Source organism: Patagioenas fasciata, chromosome 7, assembly GCF_037038585.1.
Source record: "Patagioenas fasciata isolate bPatFas1 chromosome 7, bPatFas1.hap1, whole genome shotgun sequence".
Lineage (NCBI taxonomy): Eukaryota > Metazoa > Chordata > Aves > Columbiformes > Columbidae > Patagioenas > Patagioenas fasciata.
The window spans coordinates 31,396,503-31,415,254 of NC_092526.1; the positions used below are offsets into that span (position 1 = coordinate 31,396,503).

At 43.4% G+C, this 18,752-nt stretch overlaps 1 protein-coding gene across 14 annotated transcripts in view; it reads left to right on the plus strand.

The window, feature by feature from the left end:
- Positions 1 to 17,473, plus strand: part of UNC80 (unc-80 homolog, NALCN channel complex subunit) — a 127,921-nt gene extending 110,448 nt beyond the window's left edge. For 12 of the 14 annotated variants that reach the window (XM_071811249.1, XM_071811250.1, XM_071811254.1 and 9 more), the window contains 9 exons: positions 868 to 1,052; positions 1,939 to 2,104; positions 3,012 to 3,191; positions 5,149 to 5,287; positions 7,343 to 7,399; positions 13,440 to 13,521; positions 14,062 to 14,173; positions 15,355 to 15,557; positions 16,381 to 17,473. In XM_071811249.1, the coding sequence (XP_071667350.1) occupies positions 868 to 1,052; positions 1,939 to 2,104; positions 3,012 to 3,191; positions 5,149 to 5,287; positions 7,343 to 7,399; positions 13,440 to 13,521; positions 14,062 to 14,173; positions 15,355 to 15,557; positions 16,381 to 16,647 (1,391 nt within the window). In that variant the 3' untranslated portion in view covers positions 16,648 to 17,473. The remainder of the gene's footprint in view (positions 1 to 867; positions 1,053 to 1,938; positions 2,105 to 3,011; positions 3,192 to 5,148; positions 5,288 to 7,342; positions 7,400 to 13,439; positions 13,522 to 14,061; positions 14,174 to 15,354; positions 15,558 to 16,380) is intronic. The other 2 variants (XM_071811255.1, XM_071811262.1) reach the window with 1 other exon arrangement.
- Positions 17,474 to 18,752: the final 1,279 nt, after the last annotated feature.

Below are 18,752 nucleotides of genomic sequence, written 5' to 3' on the forward strand. Positions count from 1 at the left end.
GAAATGGGGTGACACTGGTGAAAAAATGGCAGTTCACCACTGATTTAGTCCCTTACCCCAACAAACTTGGATACGGATGTGTGATGGCTGAGACATCTTGGCCATCCCGTCAAGAAAGATGGAGTAGTCAACCTTACCCCAACAATTTCCAGGCCTCCCTGTTTGTTCCAGACCAGGGGAGCATGGAAAGGAGGAGATTCCTTGTCCTTCCTGTGAGCTGCCCACTTCAATATAGAGCATTGTTTTGAATCTAATCACTGTTCATGGCCATTTGCAAAGCACTGCTTTTGTGAATTATGGCCCTTGGCTTACTGGACCGTATTTCTGTTTAGATTACAGTTTGCCCATGACTCATGCAGCTGCACTGCTAGAAAGGCTCTTTTCATTACCCTGTAAATAACCTGGAGGTTATTGTGCCTACAGGGTGACTCTTTGTGTGGATATACTTGATCAAGATTTTTGAGGTTGTCTGATCAGCCAGGGCTGTATTCTCCCCCCAGGCTGCTTTCAAAATATCTGAATTCCAGGAAGACAAAAGAACTCTGCAGGGAGGGAGAGGTGAAGCTATAGCAAGAAAATACAGAGAAACTTAGGTACAAAGTGAGAGAGTTTCTCTGGAAATGGGACCCTCAGTCCTGATCCTGAGGCCTTTATTATAAGAAAGTTGCCCACCTTCCCTGACATGTTTGGTGACTGATAGAAAAGGCAGGTGTGGCTCTGAGGTGTGTGGGTGTGCATGTGCACGTGCATGCATGCATGCCTGCGTAGGTTTGTGCCCACTGTGGTCCCCCCTTTTCTCCTTCAACGCTTGCAAGAGACACTGATAAAATTTCTGACTGCTGCTTGCTGGTGTGTGTTCCTCTGTAGCCCTGAAGGTGATCCTTGTTTGCTTTGAACGCCAACTGGACAGCCAGTGGTACTGGCTGAGCCTACAAGTCAAAGAGATGGCACTGCGGAAGGTGGGAGGGCTGGCCCTGTGGGATTTCCTCGACTTTATCGTGCGAACACGGATCCCTATCTTTGTGCTCCTTCGGCCCTTCATCCAGTGCAAGGTAACAGTTGCTTTGGCTCCTGACAGATCACTCCCTGAAGGCAAGATATCCTTTGTTCCCCTGCTGAGAACAGAGGAACAGCACTCCTGGAAGAACTGTGTATTTATGGAGGGAACAACTTTTCAGAAGTTAGTAGGTCTGAGAACCCTTTGAAACTATAATTAGTCACAGGGCTTTTTCCTAGACAGCACTAACAAGTAGGCCAGTTATACCAGAGCTCTGACCCATGGAGTACAGCTACTCTTAGTTCTCCTGGATGAGGAAGTACTATTGGGCTCAGCCAAGAGGGTTCACATGCAGACTTAATTTTGCAACAAAGATGCTCAAAGCACTTGAAAGTAGGGTGGATGCTCTGAGGGGTGTTGGCATGGCTGGCAGAAATCTTCCAGAAAACTGCCTTCTGCACAGAGCCAGGCAATAGGGCTAACAGCCAGGAAGGAACACTCCACTTTCCATCTCTTGGGTGAAGGTTCTGACAGGACCTTTGTGGATGGACAGACAGCTGCTAGGCTGAGGTGACCAGGGCTTAAATTAATCATGGCTCTTCGCTGCTTGCCAGCTAGACTAGCACGTGGTACTCTGCCTTATTTAGCCTACCATGTCTCACCATTTAGACTAAATCCTCTAGGAGGAAGGAGCTGTCTCATTTGAGGGCAGAGCTTAGCATAAGGAAGCCCCATGTACCAATGTCAGTGAGGTTTTGGCATCTGTTCAATCAAATATAAGGTTGTCCGTGAAACACAGGTGGATATGTCATAGCTAAAGTTAAAACCTCATGCCTACAAAGAGGACAATCTGCTGGCTGCAGGCTCATGCTGGTCTGGAGATTAATCTCAGTTCTCTGGACATCATTTCCCTGCAATGCTAACATATCCCAATTTTGCAGCTGCTGGCCCAGCCAGCTGAGAACCATGAGGAGCTGACTGCCCGACAGCACATTGCTGACCAGCTGGAGAGACGGTTCATACCGCGCCCGCTCTGCAAGAGCTCCCTCATCGCTGAGTTCAATAACGAGCTGAAGATCCTGAAGGAGGCCGTGCACAGCGGGTCTGGTAAGGAGGCGAGGGGAGAGCTGAGGGCCATCAACCCAATCTGCCCAGCTGGCTTACCCATAAATCCACTTGTGAGGCAGACCTGCCCGCTGCTGTGGGGTTGTTCACCCGCACCCCGGCAGCCTGCCCTTGGATCAGGCCCTCTGCCCAGCCTTGCCACTGGACAGCCAACACAAGTCCAGGTTAGTGGTGAAATGCACCTTGTCGTGCCCATTTTTTTCTGCTAAATCTGAGCCCTATTTCCCAGCAGCCACATCTTGCTGTCACAGTCAGCTTGTACGGCCCCAACCCACAAGGCAGCAAGCCACTACCTACATCTCTGTAAATCCAAAGCTGCTCGTGCAGAAACATCTGGCTGTTTGACAGCAGCAGATCTGTCTCCTCGTTTGACCTCTTGGGCTCTTTTTTATTTTTCTCTACTGTGAGATGCAGATCAGCATCCCTGAGCTGATGGTGCACTGAATTCTCTCTTACATGAAGGGCCATTTTTCTCCTGTACAGTCACCCTTGTTACCACGAGATGGCAGCCACTGCTTGCACATGGCAAGAGATTTTATGTGCTTTGTTCTTAAGAAAACAAATTAAAAAAAAAAAATCAAAAGAAAATGCCTCAGCCTTTTCTCCTTGGCAATAATTTACCTTGTTCCTAAATGTTGAAGCTGATCTGGAAAATACAGTGCTAAGGTTAAGGGAGAAAACAAGATTGCATAAGAAGGAAAAACAACAAAACAACAGATTTTGGAGAGATGAGGTGAGCCAGGGCAATCATGTATGTTTTATCACCTCTGCCAACCCCTGCCCCACTAGTCTGTGCAGAATCAGGTGCCTGACATGATAGGCATGCTCAGCTGGTTATTGATTTCCAGTGCCATCACTGAGTTGGGTTTGGTTTCCCACTCTTGCACAGCTTACCAAGGGAAGACATCTGTGAGCACCGTGGGCACCTCCACCTCCGCTTACCGCCTGAGCCTGGCCACCATGTCCCGCTCCAACACCGGCACGGGCACAGTCTGGGAGCAGGACAGCGAGCCATCCCAGCAGGCCTCGCAGGACACGCTGAGCCGCACAGATGAGGAGGATGAAGAAAGTACGTGGCTATTGGTTCAAGCTGCGGCCTCAATGTTGAAGTTGTTTTCCTGATGCCCCTTTCTTGGAGGGAAGACAGTCAGTTGTCCATGTCCCAGTGTGAACAACAAGTCCATAGGGGCATGAGGCTGAGAAACTGGTGTGGTTGCTACACCATTTGTGGTGTTAAAGCTTGGGTCATTGCATACCCCCTCATTCCCATCGGGTAGGAAGAAAGGAAGGGAACAGGCAGATTTTCAGTGAACGGGACCTGGGCTAACATGCAGTCCTCACAGTACTGACAAGGCACTTGGCAACCAGTTCTCTCTTTGGCTCCCATCACGACAGCAGGCAGGGGCTGTGGCTGGCTCTGTAGTTAGGATCCTGTTCCTGCAGGATCTGAGTGCTTCCTGCTCTTCGCTTCTGTCCAGATGCTCTGAAGTGGAATATGTTGTCCTTGTGCTGCATGGAATCCAGCTGCGGCTCTCTGCAGGCTGGAATGTCTGTGTGCTTGTGTCACTTGATTAACAAAGAGGAAATTAAACCTTAAACCTACTGACAACAAAAGCTTGATCTCCCTTTTGGGCAGCTGGCAGGGTCTGGGGTTGCCAGGCTTTCTGGCACCCATTTAGAAGGAATAGGACAGTGAGTCTTTCAGGGACTAATTTGCAATAATCTGAACGTTGCTTTGTCATTTCAGCTGAGTTTCATGTTATTCTTGGAATTTTGCCTTCTCTCTGCTTGTCAGTTGTCCATCACTGAAAGCCAGGGTAGAGAATTCTGCTCATGTGTCATCAAGCTTGGGATTCCCCCTGCTTTAGCAGGAATACTGTCTTCTGGTGCTGCAACAGCTGGTTGCCATATGCCTCAATATCTGAAACTCAGGTACTTCATATCTGTATTTGAGGACTGCTGACTATTCCCCAGAGACATTAAAATCAGTAAAAAACAGGTTTAAAAGAAAGGCCTGTGCAGTCATGGAAGAATTGCCTTTTGAGAAAGAACAGCCTGACACTTTCCAGCCTCAGCCCAACTTTATTTGAGCTGGGTTCATCACTAACCATTACACAATCCACCCAGTATTGTACTGCTGATACATTGCTCAGATACTCACTGTGGCAAACTCTGGTTTCAGAGTCATATTAATTATGAGCCACTGTGTGGAATGATGAGTCCTATCTTCCTATGTGCTTGCGGCAGTATTGCTTCAGCCCTGCTTTGGCCTGATGCTGCCATAAAATATTTCAGTATATCAAAGCTGGAAATCTTCAAAAAGAAAAGAGAAAATTACACAAAACTTCCCCTTTGTTTGTTTGTTTGTTAGTATGGTTTGTTGCGGTAAGAACCACAACAGAGCCATTTCTTTCCAGGTACTTAATATCATTTTAAACAGCACTAAAAATTTCAAGCAGTCCTGATCACAATCCAACTCTTGGCATAATTCAGTTGCAGTATGATGTACTTGAGTCAGTTTATCTATTTTTTTGGTGACATTTTCAAAGGCATGTCCCAGACGGTGTCAGTTCTGCATTTTGCTACTATGTATTTTATCTTTTGTAAGAGTGCTTTGCTATGTCATAGCAGCAGTTTATTTGACACCAGTCAAATGTCCAGATACAACATTTATGCCAGAAAATAGTGTATATTAACAAACCATTTATTGATCATAGGAATTAAGCCCTGGTGGAAGCTGAATTCCCCAAACACGTTCTCCTGAAAGCCATATAAGCTGAAAGCATACATAAATCCCTACCCCACGTGTGATGGGATTTCCTCATCCTGCTGGGTTTTGTGCATCTGTCTTTCTGAACTGTGACTGTCAAATCTAATGGAAGTATTCAAATTTGCAGGCTTGGGGTCTTGGTAAGTAGATGCTGGGTACGCCTCTCGCATCCTGCTAACTCTTGACAACTGTAAATATATAGGTGGGGTTTGGAGTGGTTGTTTCCTCTCTTTTCCTGTTTTTTCTTGCTTTTTAGATGATTCCTTGAGCATGCCCAGTGTGGTAAGTGAACAAGAAGCATACCTTATGGGTGCCATTGGGAGGAGGCGGTTCTCCAGCCATCTCTCCAGCGTGTCTGCACCTCAGGCTGAGGTGGGCATGTTACCCAGCCAAAGGTAACAACATGAGCTTTTCACCTTTCCCATTATAGTCATGAGAGCAGAAATGGTGCAGGTATATTATGTGTACATCAGAGATGTGGGGTGGTAGAATCAGCATGAGCATAGTGATGCTAGATTAATTAATCCTGAAATAGTGTTGGACCAATGGTGCGGGGTTGGAAACAGGATTTGCCAGGATGATCTGTGTCATGTGAAGTCCGTAAGAACAAGCTGTCATCTACAGAAACCGTCTTCTTAAACAGTTCAGAAACCCTCAGCACTATTATTCTTCTCTGGTACTACCATGGATAGCAAAAGAAAATAAATGATTTGGGGGTTATATGATGAACTAGGGGACCATACACAGTCTGTGCAGGAAGTGAGAGGAATCCTGAGAAGCTGGGAAAGGAGGCAGAGGAATCTTGTTTGATTTACTTTGTTTTCTTCCATGCAGTCTTTGTCCTTCCTAGAACAGTAACTCGCTCGTGATAGAAACTTAATGTCAGGTTCAAAGATGGGATTTAACACTGTTCAAAATCAGAAATACACTGGTTGATAGAAATACCTGTGAATGCATTATTCCTGGTTAACATGGAGTAGAGAGAAAGAGATTGGAATCTGGGAAATGTCCATCTTTAGAAGACGCAGATAAAAGTTTTGCATTTAAATGTGGGCTTTTTTTTCCTAAGTAAGAAATGTTTATTGTTTTATTTGTCTGCAACGTAGTTATCCAAGGATATATGACAATGGACAGATTAATTTATGTTATTTCCTTTGAACCTTTAAATAATAAATTCTACATTATCTCTTGACCAGCCTTGGAAAATCGAACAATAATTGTTCCCTCCCCACTCTTTCTTGGAATTAAAGAAAAAACCTTGATACAAGAAAGAAAAGTAACAGCTGTGGCACATACCAGCAGAGATAGGGGAAGTGATTTACAAGAGAGAAGTTGCACAGATTTTATCTGGGAGGTTTCACAAAAGGGCTTACAGGAACTCATTTGACTTTTGAACTCAATTGATTCAGTCCCTTTGTTTCTTGAAAAATTAATATTCAAGACTGCATTTTACCCAGTCTTTCACTGCCATCTTCAATGCATAAACTTCATAAGAGTCACAGTTGACCGCTAGCAATGTTTGCTCTGCGCAATCCCAAGTCATGGTGATGCTGAGAAAAGAAATATTTTAATTACACCAGAGCTATGCTCTCTGCTTTTTCAAGTACATGGTATACCAGGAGAACTGCCTTTCATCTGCGTAGGGAAAGTACAAGCTCAGCAAGCGTAATCATAGCCCACAACATGGTGCCCTTTTTAGTTATGGATGGTCTCTGGGCTTTCAGACAGCCTCACAAATGTAAACTAATTAATGTTAAGTAATATTATTATTGCTTTCCTGCTGGTAACCTAGCAGATTGCTTGCTTGCTTGCTTTCATGTTTTTCCTATGGGTTGAGAAGGCTGTTCCTGCCTGAATGGCTGAAGTGTAGAAAAGCAGTGTGATTGTGTACTTGTTTGCCAGGATCCACGCCAGCTGTTTACTCAGTTGCATTGCACTACAAGACCTTGTTTCCCAGATGTTTGTCCTTAGAGTCGTACCAGAAGGAGAGTGGTCTGTAGCTCATGGGAGATAGATTAGCCCTCCCTCAGGAAGAAGTGGCTCATGAGGAAGGCAGAAGAAAAAAGCTTTCTATGAAGCTGGAAGTAGATAGAACCAGAATAAATGACAATGCTGCAGGAAAATGGCTTTGAAAACAGTTCCTTGCTATTATTTCCTATGGAAACACTTCCCATTGAACTTCTCAGCTCCCTACTTCTCAGCAGAAATGTAGAAGTCTCCATGTAGTGTAAACTTCCTCTAAAGACTGCTCCTGTTATCAGATGTTCTTTCAGCTCCTCTGAGTCATGTATGTGCTGTTGAGCGTGCAAGACCAATTAATGTTACCATCCTTTTTTTACTTTTTTTTCTTTTTAATTCCTTTGATATTTTTTCCCTTGAAAACAGAGACAATCGCATGCTTTTTTGCATTTTCTTTCCCTAAATTCTTAATCTCCCTGCCCCTCCTGCAGTGAACCTAATGTCCTCGATGACTCCCCGAGCCTGGCCACTGAGGGCAGCCTCTCTAGGTACAGTGTTAACACTACCTGTCTGTCAGTGTGTGTGCTGGGAAACAAGACGTTTCCAATCTCCTCTGTCTCTTCCCCTCACCTTTTGTCGCTCTTTCCATCTCTGTCTCTTGTGGCTCATTGATATTCAGGCCTGCAAGTCAAAGGTGTAGCAACCCACCTTCAGTTTTCAGCTTTGATTGCCAACAACTTTGAGGAGGCGGACGGGAAGGTGAAAGAAAAAGCTGTAGCAAGTGACATAGCAGTCTGGCTGGCTCGCCTCAGGGTTTTCCCCCGTTTAGTGATTTCTTAAAAGGCATGAGAAAGATCATCCATGAGGCATTAGCTGTAGCCTGTTATAAGCATTAGTCTGGAGGCTTATATAAAACAGAGACATCTGTTTTTCCATTCATCTCACAATGCTGTCACCACAAAAGACTTAAGAACTATATCAAGCTGTGTTCTTTAACATCCACTAACAAAACTCACTATGATAAGTCCCATGGAATATAGTTCTCTGCAGATGGTTTGCAGTAATTCTTGCTATTTTTACAAAATATTTCCAATTCTCAAATGACAGTTTCAGAAAGCTTGCAGGTGAACAGGTCAAGCTGTTCCCCATTACCCATGGGCAGGGAAGTTTGTGGGCAAGCACCTACCTATTGAATGGCCCAGGAGTGAGCACAGAAGGGAGGTCTGCACCTCCTGCAGCCAGCTCAGTCGTGTCAGACGTCCTTACTGTCCTGTTGCTGTGCTTGCACCGCTCAACCCATCCTCATGAGGTTGGAGAGCTGTCGTTAGTCCCAAGAGCATCTGTGTCTCCTTCCAGAAGAACATGGCCCCTTATATTGGCAACCTGGAGAGCAACACACTATTTTGTTACTTTCCCACACCAGCTGAAGGTGTGAATATGTTAAAAGATGTTTGTGTGGATGGTTTTTATTTTGTTAGCTTGGTTTCAGATGCCAGCAGCATTTTTTGGGATGGGGACAGGCGGCTTTGTTCATTTGTTCATTCTCCTCAGCTGACAAATCGGTGGTGGTGTCACTGAGATCATCCCATGATTCATGGTGTCCTTTGTGTGCGTGAATCCTGCTTGTGCAGATCGGTTTCCAGTTGGTGCTACGGTAGGAGTGGCATTAGGAAGACATTGGCTTGTTGGCTGAGGCAGGAATATTGTTGTCTGGGTTTGTGGTGAAGCAAAATGGATTGCATGGTCACCTGAGCATGTTTTAGGGCCTAAAGAGAAAAGATAGCGATTCAACTTGAAGAAGTGCTGTCCCTTAAGTAGAGACTACAGTTGAGGAGGATGATGAAGGAGAAGGTCGGTATCTGAATTAAACCATAATGACCTGATACCACGTTACATCAGCATTGAATTTGAAATGTTTTGATCTTGTTAAGTGTGCAGAAGTCACTCCTAATAACAGTGATGAGACTGAGCAATATGAGACAGTTAAGTCAACAGATGAGATCCAATACAGTTACTTATTTCAAACCCTGAAATGTAATCAGCTCTCCAATGGGTTCCTACTAATTTCTGTCAGAGCAATTTTTCCCTAGGGACCAGGACACTGTCCTCCACCCAGCTCTATGGTGCAGGGATTTCCTTAGGCAAAAAGGTTGATAGATGTAATTGGGAGTCAGTTCTGTTGAGGTTTGTTTATTCTTTTCAAGGAGCAGGCACTAACATCTGAAAGAGAAGCATCAAGGCTGTAAAGCCTTAGAAAAAGTGAAGACAGGGAAATACTGCAAATTCTTATAAAAAGGCTGGGTTAGAGTTCTGTGACAAAGAAAAGATGTTTCAACTGTATTGTTAAATTGTGCAAACTGGATTCCTCTCCTAAAGGACAGCAGTAATAAAGAAGACATCGTATGAGCTTATTGTGCTGTGGGGATCATAGGACAGAATTAATGTGGCTTTATATTCAGGACTGTTAGTTTTGATTAAAGCAGGTTTGATTTTTTTCTTACATAACTTTGAGTTTGGCTGGAGCACAATAATAACAACTGTTTAGGATTGCCTTTTGAATTCAAAAGCTGATGTTTAGTCATAACTGACATAAAGAAATAAATGATATGGAGACTAGACTCTTACGGATGGTAGAAGTTTTAAAAAAATTAAATAGCGACAAACACAAAAGAAGTATAAAGTCTGTTTCCCTTTGTTCTATAGCAATTAGAGCTGGCCATGTAGAAAATCAGGGAAGATGGAAAGGGAAGAGCATTTAAGTGCTCAGAAATAAACAGACAGCATGGGGTACAGGGCTGAGGAGCATATGATTTGTTGTGTTTATAATCAGAGAGGAGAGGATATTTTCCCAAATTAGAAAGGAAGAAGAATGAGAAGTCACTGGAATGGAAATCTGTTGCACAAACACATTTCCCTCTAATGTTTTTCGTTATGCCCATCTTAGCTTAATGGTGCCTACTAGGGAAAATCGGAGTGAATTCACATTGTCAGAGCAAGTATAGCAGATCGAACACTAACTGGACAAGGTTGTGTCTGGGAACACACGAGCTGGAGTTCATCTGCATATTAACCCATTCTCCACTGGCCTTTGCTCACTAACCCTCTCATTCAGGTGTCTTGGGACACAAAATGTGTGTGTTCCACTGTAATGGTGTGGCAAGCATGTACATCTTTTTAACAGACATTTAAACTCCTTGCTTCCTTTGTCTCTGTTTTGTTTTCTTTGTTCTTTCTTCTTTTTTTTTTCTCCTTTTTTTTTGGCTGCATGGTTTCTTGTAATGCATGAGCACCACTTATTATAGTTGCCAACTTGACAATGTTTGTTTTAGCCCCCAACTGTGTGACTGCACTGGCTGTCATTTCTTGCAGCGCTGGCAACATGCTTCCACAAAGTTGGGTTGATTTGATCTTTTGCTCACCTGTCTCTGCCCTGACTAAGTAATGGGAGTAACATTACTGTGAAGATAAAACCCAGAGATACTCAGAGAGTGATGGAGCATCTTCGTATTAGGCAGGAAAAAACTTCTGTTTTGTTATTCCAAAATAAACCTGGATTATGTACTGCAGAAAAACCCTTTTTATCAATCACATTGCTACAAGAGGGAAATGTATTGTCAGTTGAAATGGCATTTGACTCAGTGTTCCTTGACTGGGTCCTATGGGCTGCCAGAAAAACAGTACATTCCCGGTCAGGTCTGGTAAACAGTGAGAGACAGAAAAGGAGGGAGGGCTACACAGAGCCAGCAGTCTGCCTGCCACACTAATTTTCACAGAAACAAGATCAGTAGTGCTGTTTGATGTAAAAAGAAAGCCTCACAAACTCTCATGAAGTAAAAGGTTACACCTGAAAATTCAGCAAATCATCTGAAATGTGTGGTCTTCATCATTCTCTCTTTTTCCTTCCCTCCTTCAAAATTCAGGGACAGAAGGCAAAAAGACAGCAGGACTGTGCTGTGCACAGCCAGCTCTGCAAAACTCAGCTGCTCTCGGGTCCACCATTTGCCGGCAGTAGATATCTGTAATTTCAGCTCATAAGATCATCCCAAATTATACCAATTTGTGTAATGATTCAGTACTGGAGATAAACATCCACCAGCTCACTAAACTCATTTCACTTATGATATAAGCCAGGCTGAAAATCCCGGACTCCAGCAGGAAGACACAAAGTCCAGCCTTTCTTTTGCTCACCTGTTGTTTGTCTGCAGTGCACAGACTACTCCATGGGAATCTTTTTTCCCTCACACACAGCCTCTGTGCCCTCATGTAGTCCATGTACTCCTTTTAGATAACACTTTTTCAAAGCATTTTCATGATGCATGTAAAATGAGTTTGTTTCACTGCTATAAATCGTGTTTTGTACTGAATATAATTGTAGTCTTTCTGCTGCAGATATTTATGTCTCCTCACTCATAGAACTAGGAGTTACTGTTCCTTCATCAGAAATTGTAACTATTCTCACAAACTAGTCCAATAGAAAATCATTTTTTCAAGACCTGCTCCAGCTAATTCCTATTTAATTCACGTATTAGTAACTACTCTGAAAACTTCTTAAAATTCAGAGGAATAAGTTTTTATGTAATCCTAGAAACAGAAGATTAAGAAAATTCTACAAGCTGTAATTTCAGCTAGTCTGGATCACAAATCTAATTTAAGCGTAGTCTCTTTGCTTTAATAAGGAATGATGCATTGCTTCTGGACCTCCCAGTCCTGTGTGCTGCAGTCATTGTCTGGGTCAAGAACAGAGCCCTACTAACAGGAAGTAACTCTGAGGACTCTGCTTATTCATAGGCGGGTGTTTGCATGATGTTTAGGATGCTTTGTATGTAAATCATGTCAATACCCTACGTAAAAGCTGGAAATATGTTCCAGAGACTGATGATCTCATTTGGAAGAGCTGTCTGAGGGAGAAAATATATCTTGTTTGTTCTGGCTTTGAGCTTGCAGAAGCTTTTCTTTTTTTTCCAAACCACTGCAGCTGTGGTGAGATTGCTGAGGGCATGCCTAGGATTATTAGGCCATGGTCAGACAATCAGAAGAGAAACAGCTTTAGGGTCTTAAGATGTCTCCCTCCTTGAAGTTGCCCATTGTCTCCCCAGTGGAGCTGCTGGAAACACACGCATATGGTTTAGTGCAAAGCCTGGCTTTAATTTAAACAGATAAGGGAGGAAGGAATAGGACTTTCAGGTCAGGTAACCAGACTTTGACCCTAAGCAGACCAGGAAGCTCTGGATGTTCTGTTCCACCAAACCTTCTAAGGGCAATAACTTCTGCCAAAGTGAAGAATGAGCTGTTCAGGAAACAGAACTTAAGTCACTCCATGGACACCCTCCATGTCTTGTGTGACCATGTCTTTAGGTTTGTCTTCTTCTTCTGCTCCTGTAAGGTCAGGCGATAAGCCTTCACTCTGTTTATTGGTACCGAGATCCTCCAGGGAGATCCAAGGAAAACATCTGGAGAAAAGAACATTGTTTTCCTTTAGACTGGTGCAGGCCAAAGCCAAAATGGATTGCAATACCGAATCTTCAACAATGCACACCAGATATAGCTGGAAGTTGCTTAAATAGGACATGTGGCTCAGTGGATTCCAGTCTGTCCCAAAGAAGCAGCTGCCTGATTTAAAAGAAGTCCATCTTAAATGTCTGTTAGTTGCTATTGTAACCATATGTCTCTCAGACATATTTCATTCACCTAAAATGTTTCGTGACTGCTGTCTGCTAAATGACCAATTTTTAACTGTTTGGAGGAGTACAGTGCTGTGATAAAAATGAGGGGAGGGTGGTATTTTTCTATTAAGTAGATTAAATGGTCAGTTGAATGGTGGAATGAGATGGCACATAGCCGAGTATGTTTTATTGCTAAAGATTCTTTTACTGCAGATTTTAATATATTTTATGCTAAGATATTAAAAACTAAAAAGCTGTGTTTCTATACATATATATAAAATTTATGTTTACTTGTCTTTTTTGTTTGTTAGCCACAAAAAGACTTAAGGCTGCAAGTGTTGAGTGTGGGGCCTTGTTCACATAACTCATGCATCCATTATGTGAATGGATCCTTTGTCACTTCATGTTTGTTTTTTGTTTGTTGACTTAAATCGAAATTAAAACCAGATGACAAAATTGTAATGAGGCTGTGGAGTCTATCTGGGAGGAAAACATAGCTTTTACAATATTGTCCTTGAAAAAGGAAAAGCAAACAAGAAGGCTTTTGAGCTAGGAAGCTGATATTCTTGGCTTCATCAATGTGGCAATGGATGCAAAGAAGTGAGTGTTGCTCAGTGGGATGCATCAATCAATGACTGAAAACTGAAATCTGCAGTTATTTATATTTGGATGCTACCTGTGCGTGGCCAAGTCCTGAATGCCATGACTCCACCTCCCACCCCTTCCTAAGCTCCAGAAGCCACAACCCAACAGACACGTCCCCCCATCCTTCAAAGACAGTATTGCTCTTTGAAGTGACCGTGCCATTAGTGGTTGGTTGGTTGGTTTCTTTCTTTATTGATTTATTTTAGTCACAATTGCCAGGACACCTACTAGCTGTACAGGGTGCTTCTGTGCTTGGCCTAACGCTGTCAACCTCTAACAGGGTGGCAAGTGTGCAGAGCGAGCCAGGACAGCAGAACCTTCTTCTGCAGCAACCCCTGGGGCGGAAGAGAGGCCTACGGCAGGTGAGAACGTGGGGAGGGAACAAACCTGCTCTCCTTCTGTTTGAGTTGGTTTGGGTTTTCTCATCTGAGTCTGTTTTGAAATGATTTGTGGATATGACATGTCTCTCCTACTTAATCTGTGATGTGCTCGTGCAATCCGTTGAGTGAACAGGAACTAGAGCACAAGTCGTAGCCGCAAGGCCTGACAAATCCCTAAGAGAGGAGGTGCACTTGGCTTTGAATTCCTAAATCTTTTAATCTACAAGCTTTTTATTTTTTTTAAATTTATTTTTTATTTCTATTTTTTTTTATTTTAATATATTAAACGATAGTCACACAATCTGTATTGCAGTACATGCAGTATTGAAACTGAAAAGGCACAAAACCCAGAAGTCAATGTGAAGGAGATATCTGAGCCATGGAAACCTTAAAACATATATCTGCTAAAAGTAAGAGTGAACGGATATCTAGAGGAATAGATGATGATCTGTTCTCCTTACAGAGAAGAAGTTGTGTAACATGTGAACATCCATCAGCCTAACTCTTGCTTCCAATGTTTAGCTTCGACGACCACTGCTGTCACGTCAGAAAACTCAAACCGAACCTCGTAGTCGCCATGGAGCTCGACTTTCAACCACGCGGAGGAGCATCCAGCCAAAACCAAAACCTGGCGGTAGGGCCGTGCTGCATTTCCAGAACCAGCACTTCATATTTGAAAGTAGAAAATACTATCTTGTTGGTTTAGCTTAAAGGAAAAGTTAGTATGTTGTTAGCAGCCTATATTAAAATGAAGTCCCAGCAGTTTTATCCTTTTTCCTAGTAAGTGGATATCCTATCAGAAAATCACCCCTCAAAACACTTCGTTGGTTTGCCCAAAGGCTTTTAAGGTGAAACTGAACATGGACAGTGAATGATCATGTCTCGTGGAGGATTTAGGGGACAGGTATCCTCTATTCAGGATGCCTTGTCCAAAACCTCCAGATGTGCAATTTTGAAGCTGCTGTTGACAGTAATAGAAAGAAGGAATTTTCCCATCAGTTGTAACCTCAGCAGTGTAGAGCTTTATAGGTTGTGTATGGAAATGAATATAGGACTGTTCTAGTCCATGCCGCATGTTTGCAGGAGTCAGCAGCACCCAGCAGAACAGGTGTCTGCATTCTGTACCATCTGAAATGAGTGCTTAAATTTGGAGGAAACACCTGGGAGAGCAAAGGCTGCTTGTGAATTTTCTGGGTTTCTAACCACTCAGTAAGGACTGTGCTGGGGCAACAGCAGGGCTGGAGATATTTGAAACATAAGGCTGACCCAAATTAATTGAGAGCAGGAGCAGGGATATCAGGTTTACTGTTAAGTTTCAGTCTAGCTGTCTCCACTCTGCGCTGTTCTGTTATTTCCAGATAAGAGACTCAGCCTTGCAGGAATGGGGAACAATCAGCTGCCTTCTTTCTTTTCTTGGATTTCCTGCAAAACCTTGGGCAGTTCCGTTATATATTTGCATCTCAGTTTTCCTTTTTAGTTGAGAGCAGAAATACCTAACTCACATGGGAATTCAATTCAGTACATTCTTCTGGGATGGAAAGATGTTATGGGTGGCATTTATTTCATGAAGCCATGACAAGATAAGTAGGGTGATCAGTCTTCAGGAGGTCCCTGACTCTTGCTGTGGCTTTAGAGAGAGTCTTGGGTAAAAGGCTTTTAGATTAGACTCCAATTAGACAGTTTATAATGATGGAATGAATCACAATTCTTGTCTTAGTCGTAAAAACTCTAGAGATTCTCTTTGTTTCTTGTTGGGTTTTCCTTCCTAAACTGTAGCATTTTAATACTCAATTTTCTGGGCTCTGTACCCCTCAGTGGAGCAGAAGCGGTCAGTGACTTTCACGGAGGCCCAGCCCGAGGCAGCAGCCGGCAGCCCGTCGGCCCCAGCAGCCCAGGCGCAGGGCTGCAGCCACAGCAGCCCCCCGGCCACCGGCAAGCAGGAGCCACCGACTAAACCCGTGCTGACTTCCTCGCCAGCCATCGTCATAGCTGATCTCCACAGCCAGGCCAGCAGCCAGGTAATGGGACTGATGGTTTTATCCTGCGTGTTTGGCTGCTGCTTTATCAGAGCTGCAGGGCAGATTAACAGGGAAATGACTGATTCATTACAGCACTATAACAAAAGCTGGTGGGTGAGGGAAAACATCAAACTCTTCTGTGTGTCTGTTCTCTAGGCTGAGTTTGCTGTTGACCCACTGCTTTTGTAAACCATTCAGTTCTAGATATATGCAATGATTCTTAATTTGCAAATATATTTCCTGCATCTTCCCCTTCCATCTTCCCATCACATGCAGTAGTCCTTCTGGACTACCAGTGCAAGTTTTCATCAACAGGTTTTTACAGCTTGCTCTCTGAGAAATGCGTCCTTAAGGAATGACTCCTTTAAAACCTCAGGACCGTTTTAGCAAAAGGAATTGCTTGTCTAACATTCTTCTGTGTTGGACACCACTGAGGACATTGCAGAGACAATCACAGTCATCACCACATCAGTGACTTTGAGACCAATTTTATACGCCCAGATACCTAGTGTCTGTTGGAGTTATGTCCTTTGCCATGAACAAAGCAAAGACACTCATTTTGAGAATACACTAAAAAAATTATATGAGGAAGTGTTAATGACTGAAATTGATAATCTTTCTGATCATTGCTGCAAATTTGATTCACCAGCAAAAACACATCATTGTTAGGGCAAAACTTTAGGGAATTAAAATCTGGAAGTGCCTGGCTCCTTATGGTAAAAAGTATTTCCAAATGAGAAGATATTTTATAGATGTTTTCTTGCTTTTTTCTCCTCTCCCTCCCACTTTCTCTGAGCCTGACCACTGTCTTTCTCAATTGCAGAGCGAGGCACTTTCTGCTGAGGAGAAGGAAAAAGAGGAGAGCTTGGAGTCCCGCCCAACAACGGCACAGAGCACCCCACTGACACAGCTCTCTGACACTGAGGACTACGCTGGCCTCGAGACCACCAGCCTGCTGCAGCACGGGGACACTGTCCTTCACATCAGCGAGGACAATGGGATGGAGAACCCCTTGCTGGCCACTCACTTCAGCTTCACACATGTGGAGCTTGGGGAGACGGACGTTGATCTAGATGAATCTCACGTTTAACTCTTAGGGTGGTGCTGTAGTGGGAGGAGGAAGAGAAAGTGTACCTTCTCCTTGGAGTTCCCTGGTAGCTAGTAAATAATTAAAACAAAAGCACTTTATTATCCAAAAGCAGAAAATAGCTAACAGCCAGTTGCTATAGACTGGCAACCTTCAGTTTGTGAAAGCTATTTCAGTTCAGGGCAAGACCACAGGAACAGAGAATTTTTACAAAATTCTCAGGGTAGGGGTGTGTAGGCAAATACGTGGTCCTTGAAACCTTGATCTGGCAGCCATGTGCTGTGAGCAGCAGCTCGCTGGGTTAAGTGGGTTGCTGTTCTTGTGTGAGACAGAAGAGAAACCGCTTTAGAGATTGTGCCCAAGATTTATTTTTGTAGCATTTTTTGAGGGGGGGGCTATATAGTAGTTGAATCCAAGGCTCTTACACCTTGGTACTGACAGTGAAAACACCAATCTAAAGCTTGATTTTCACAAGCCTGGAAACATTGTTTCTAACTTGCAGAGCAATGATAAGCACCATGGAGCAACTAAGGCTTTTATTTTTTTTTTGGCTCTGCAGACTTTAGTTGAGTTCACTCTGTTGGTTTCATTCCACTCTGCAAGACATTGCCCTTGTGCTACAAAAGTATTTGCTCTGTAAAACTAAATACAGTACATACCATAAGAAGGAATGCACGTGCTGTGCACAGATATAGAGGGGCAGGGGGTGAGTGGGCTGCACTAGGTATAAATAGCCCATGCTGTCCTGCTTAAATGTACTAATTCATCTCCACAGCTTAAAAAAAAAAACCAAGAAACCGCATCTGGAATGCGTGGACCTTCCAGTACCTAGCAACTGTTCCACTGATGCTGTTGTATGTACTTAGATGTAGGGATTTAAAGTAAATATTTATCTACGGTATTTTCATGTTCCTATATATAAATATATATATATACATATATACACATTGTAAACAAAAGATGGATATTGCAGGGCAGAAACTTGATGAAAGAGTCTATTTTTGGCATGTTGAGATTGTATTTAAAAAAGTTCCATTTTACGTATGTAATGTTCATGGCTGCAAGTATTAGAGATATATAGACATATGTAAAGTTTATATGTAGGTGGAGATCTCTGTGGGGGATCAGCTTAAGTCACAGCTGAGTTATGGGCTATGCTGCAGCATCATGGAATTAGGCTGAAATGTGAATTTAGCCATTAGCTGCTCACAGGCAAATTGCAAAACAGCTGTGAAACAAACCATGAAATCATAAGCAACGCCCAAAGTTACCCTCTGCTTTGGGAATCCTATACTGCCTTTTTCAGCTTATGTTGGAAGAACTGGAGTTTATAATCATGGCGTTATTGTGCAGAGGAAAATCTTCTAGATCATCCTGAGAGTCTGTAGAACGTGCTAATTACCAGTTTGGCTCCCAAGGGCTTGCAGTTTGGGTGCACGCATCATAAAACAGCCTTACTGAGGAGACAGAATTATATCCTCCTGTCCATCTCCAATGAAAGGACTTGCATCTCCCTTCAACGGCTCTGAAATGGCTGTTTAAAATACTGCCACACAAACGACTGCCTCACTGCTCCAGTGCAGCATGCAGTTTTTACTGTTGCATGGAAAATTAACCACATATCTGACGGCAGGTTTCAGCCTGCTGAAACCTATGGAGCCTTCGGGCTGTGCTGCCCGACCTTGGCCAAATGCTCAAATGTGACTGGAACTGTGCCCACGTTAAACCTCTGAACACAGCAAAAGCCATCTCTGTCCCGGGCTCAGAGGTGTTGAGTGTGCTCTGCTACCGCTGCTTTGGTGAGACATGAAGACTCTCAGCACCTCTTGGGAAAAGCAGGGCTAAAATGGCAACATCTATATCACCATATGTGTGGTGTACTAATGCAACTTTAAAGAGTTTTGTAAGAGAGGTGGTTCAGTGAGGATGGCAGTATCTCGATCTGCTGCTTGATGTGTGTCCTGAATGACAAACCGCTTCCTCTGCTGAGCAAAACATGCTGTACCGCTTCTTATCTCCTCAGCGCGCTGGAGCCAGCCCCAGCTACCTGCTTTGGATTAGCTCCTAGCTTGGATGCCACTCAAAGAAATGCTAAATTCCAGATTCTA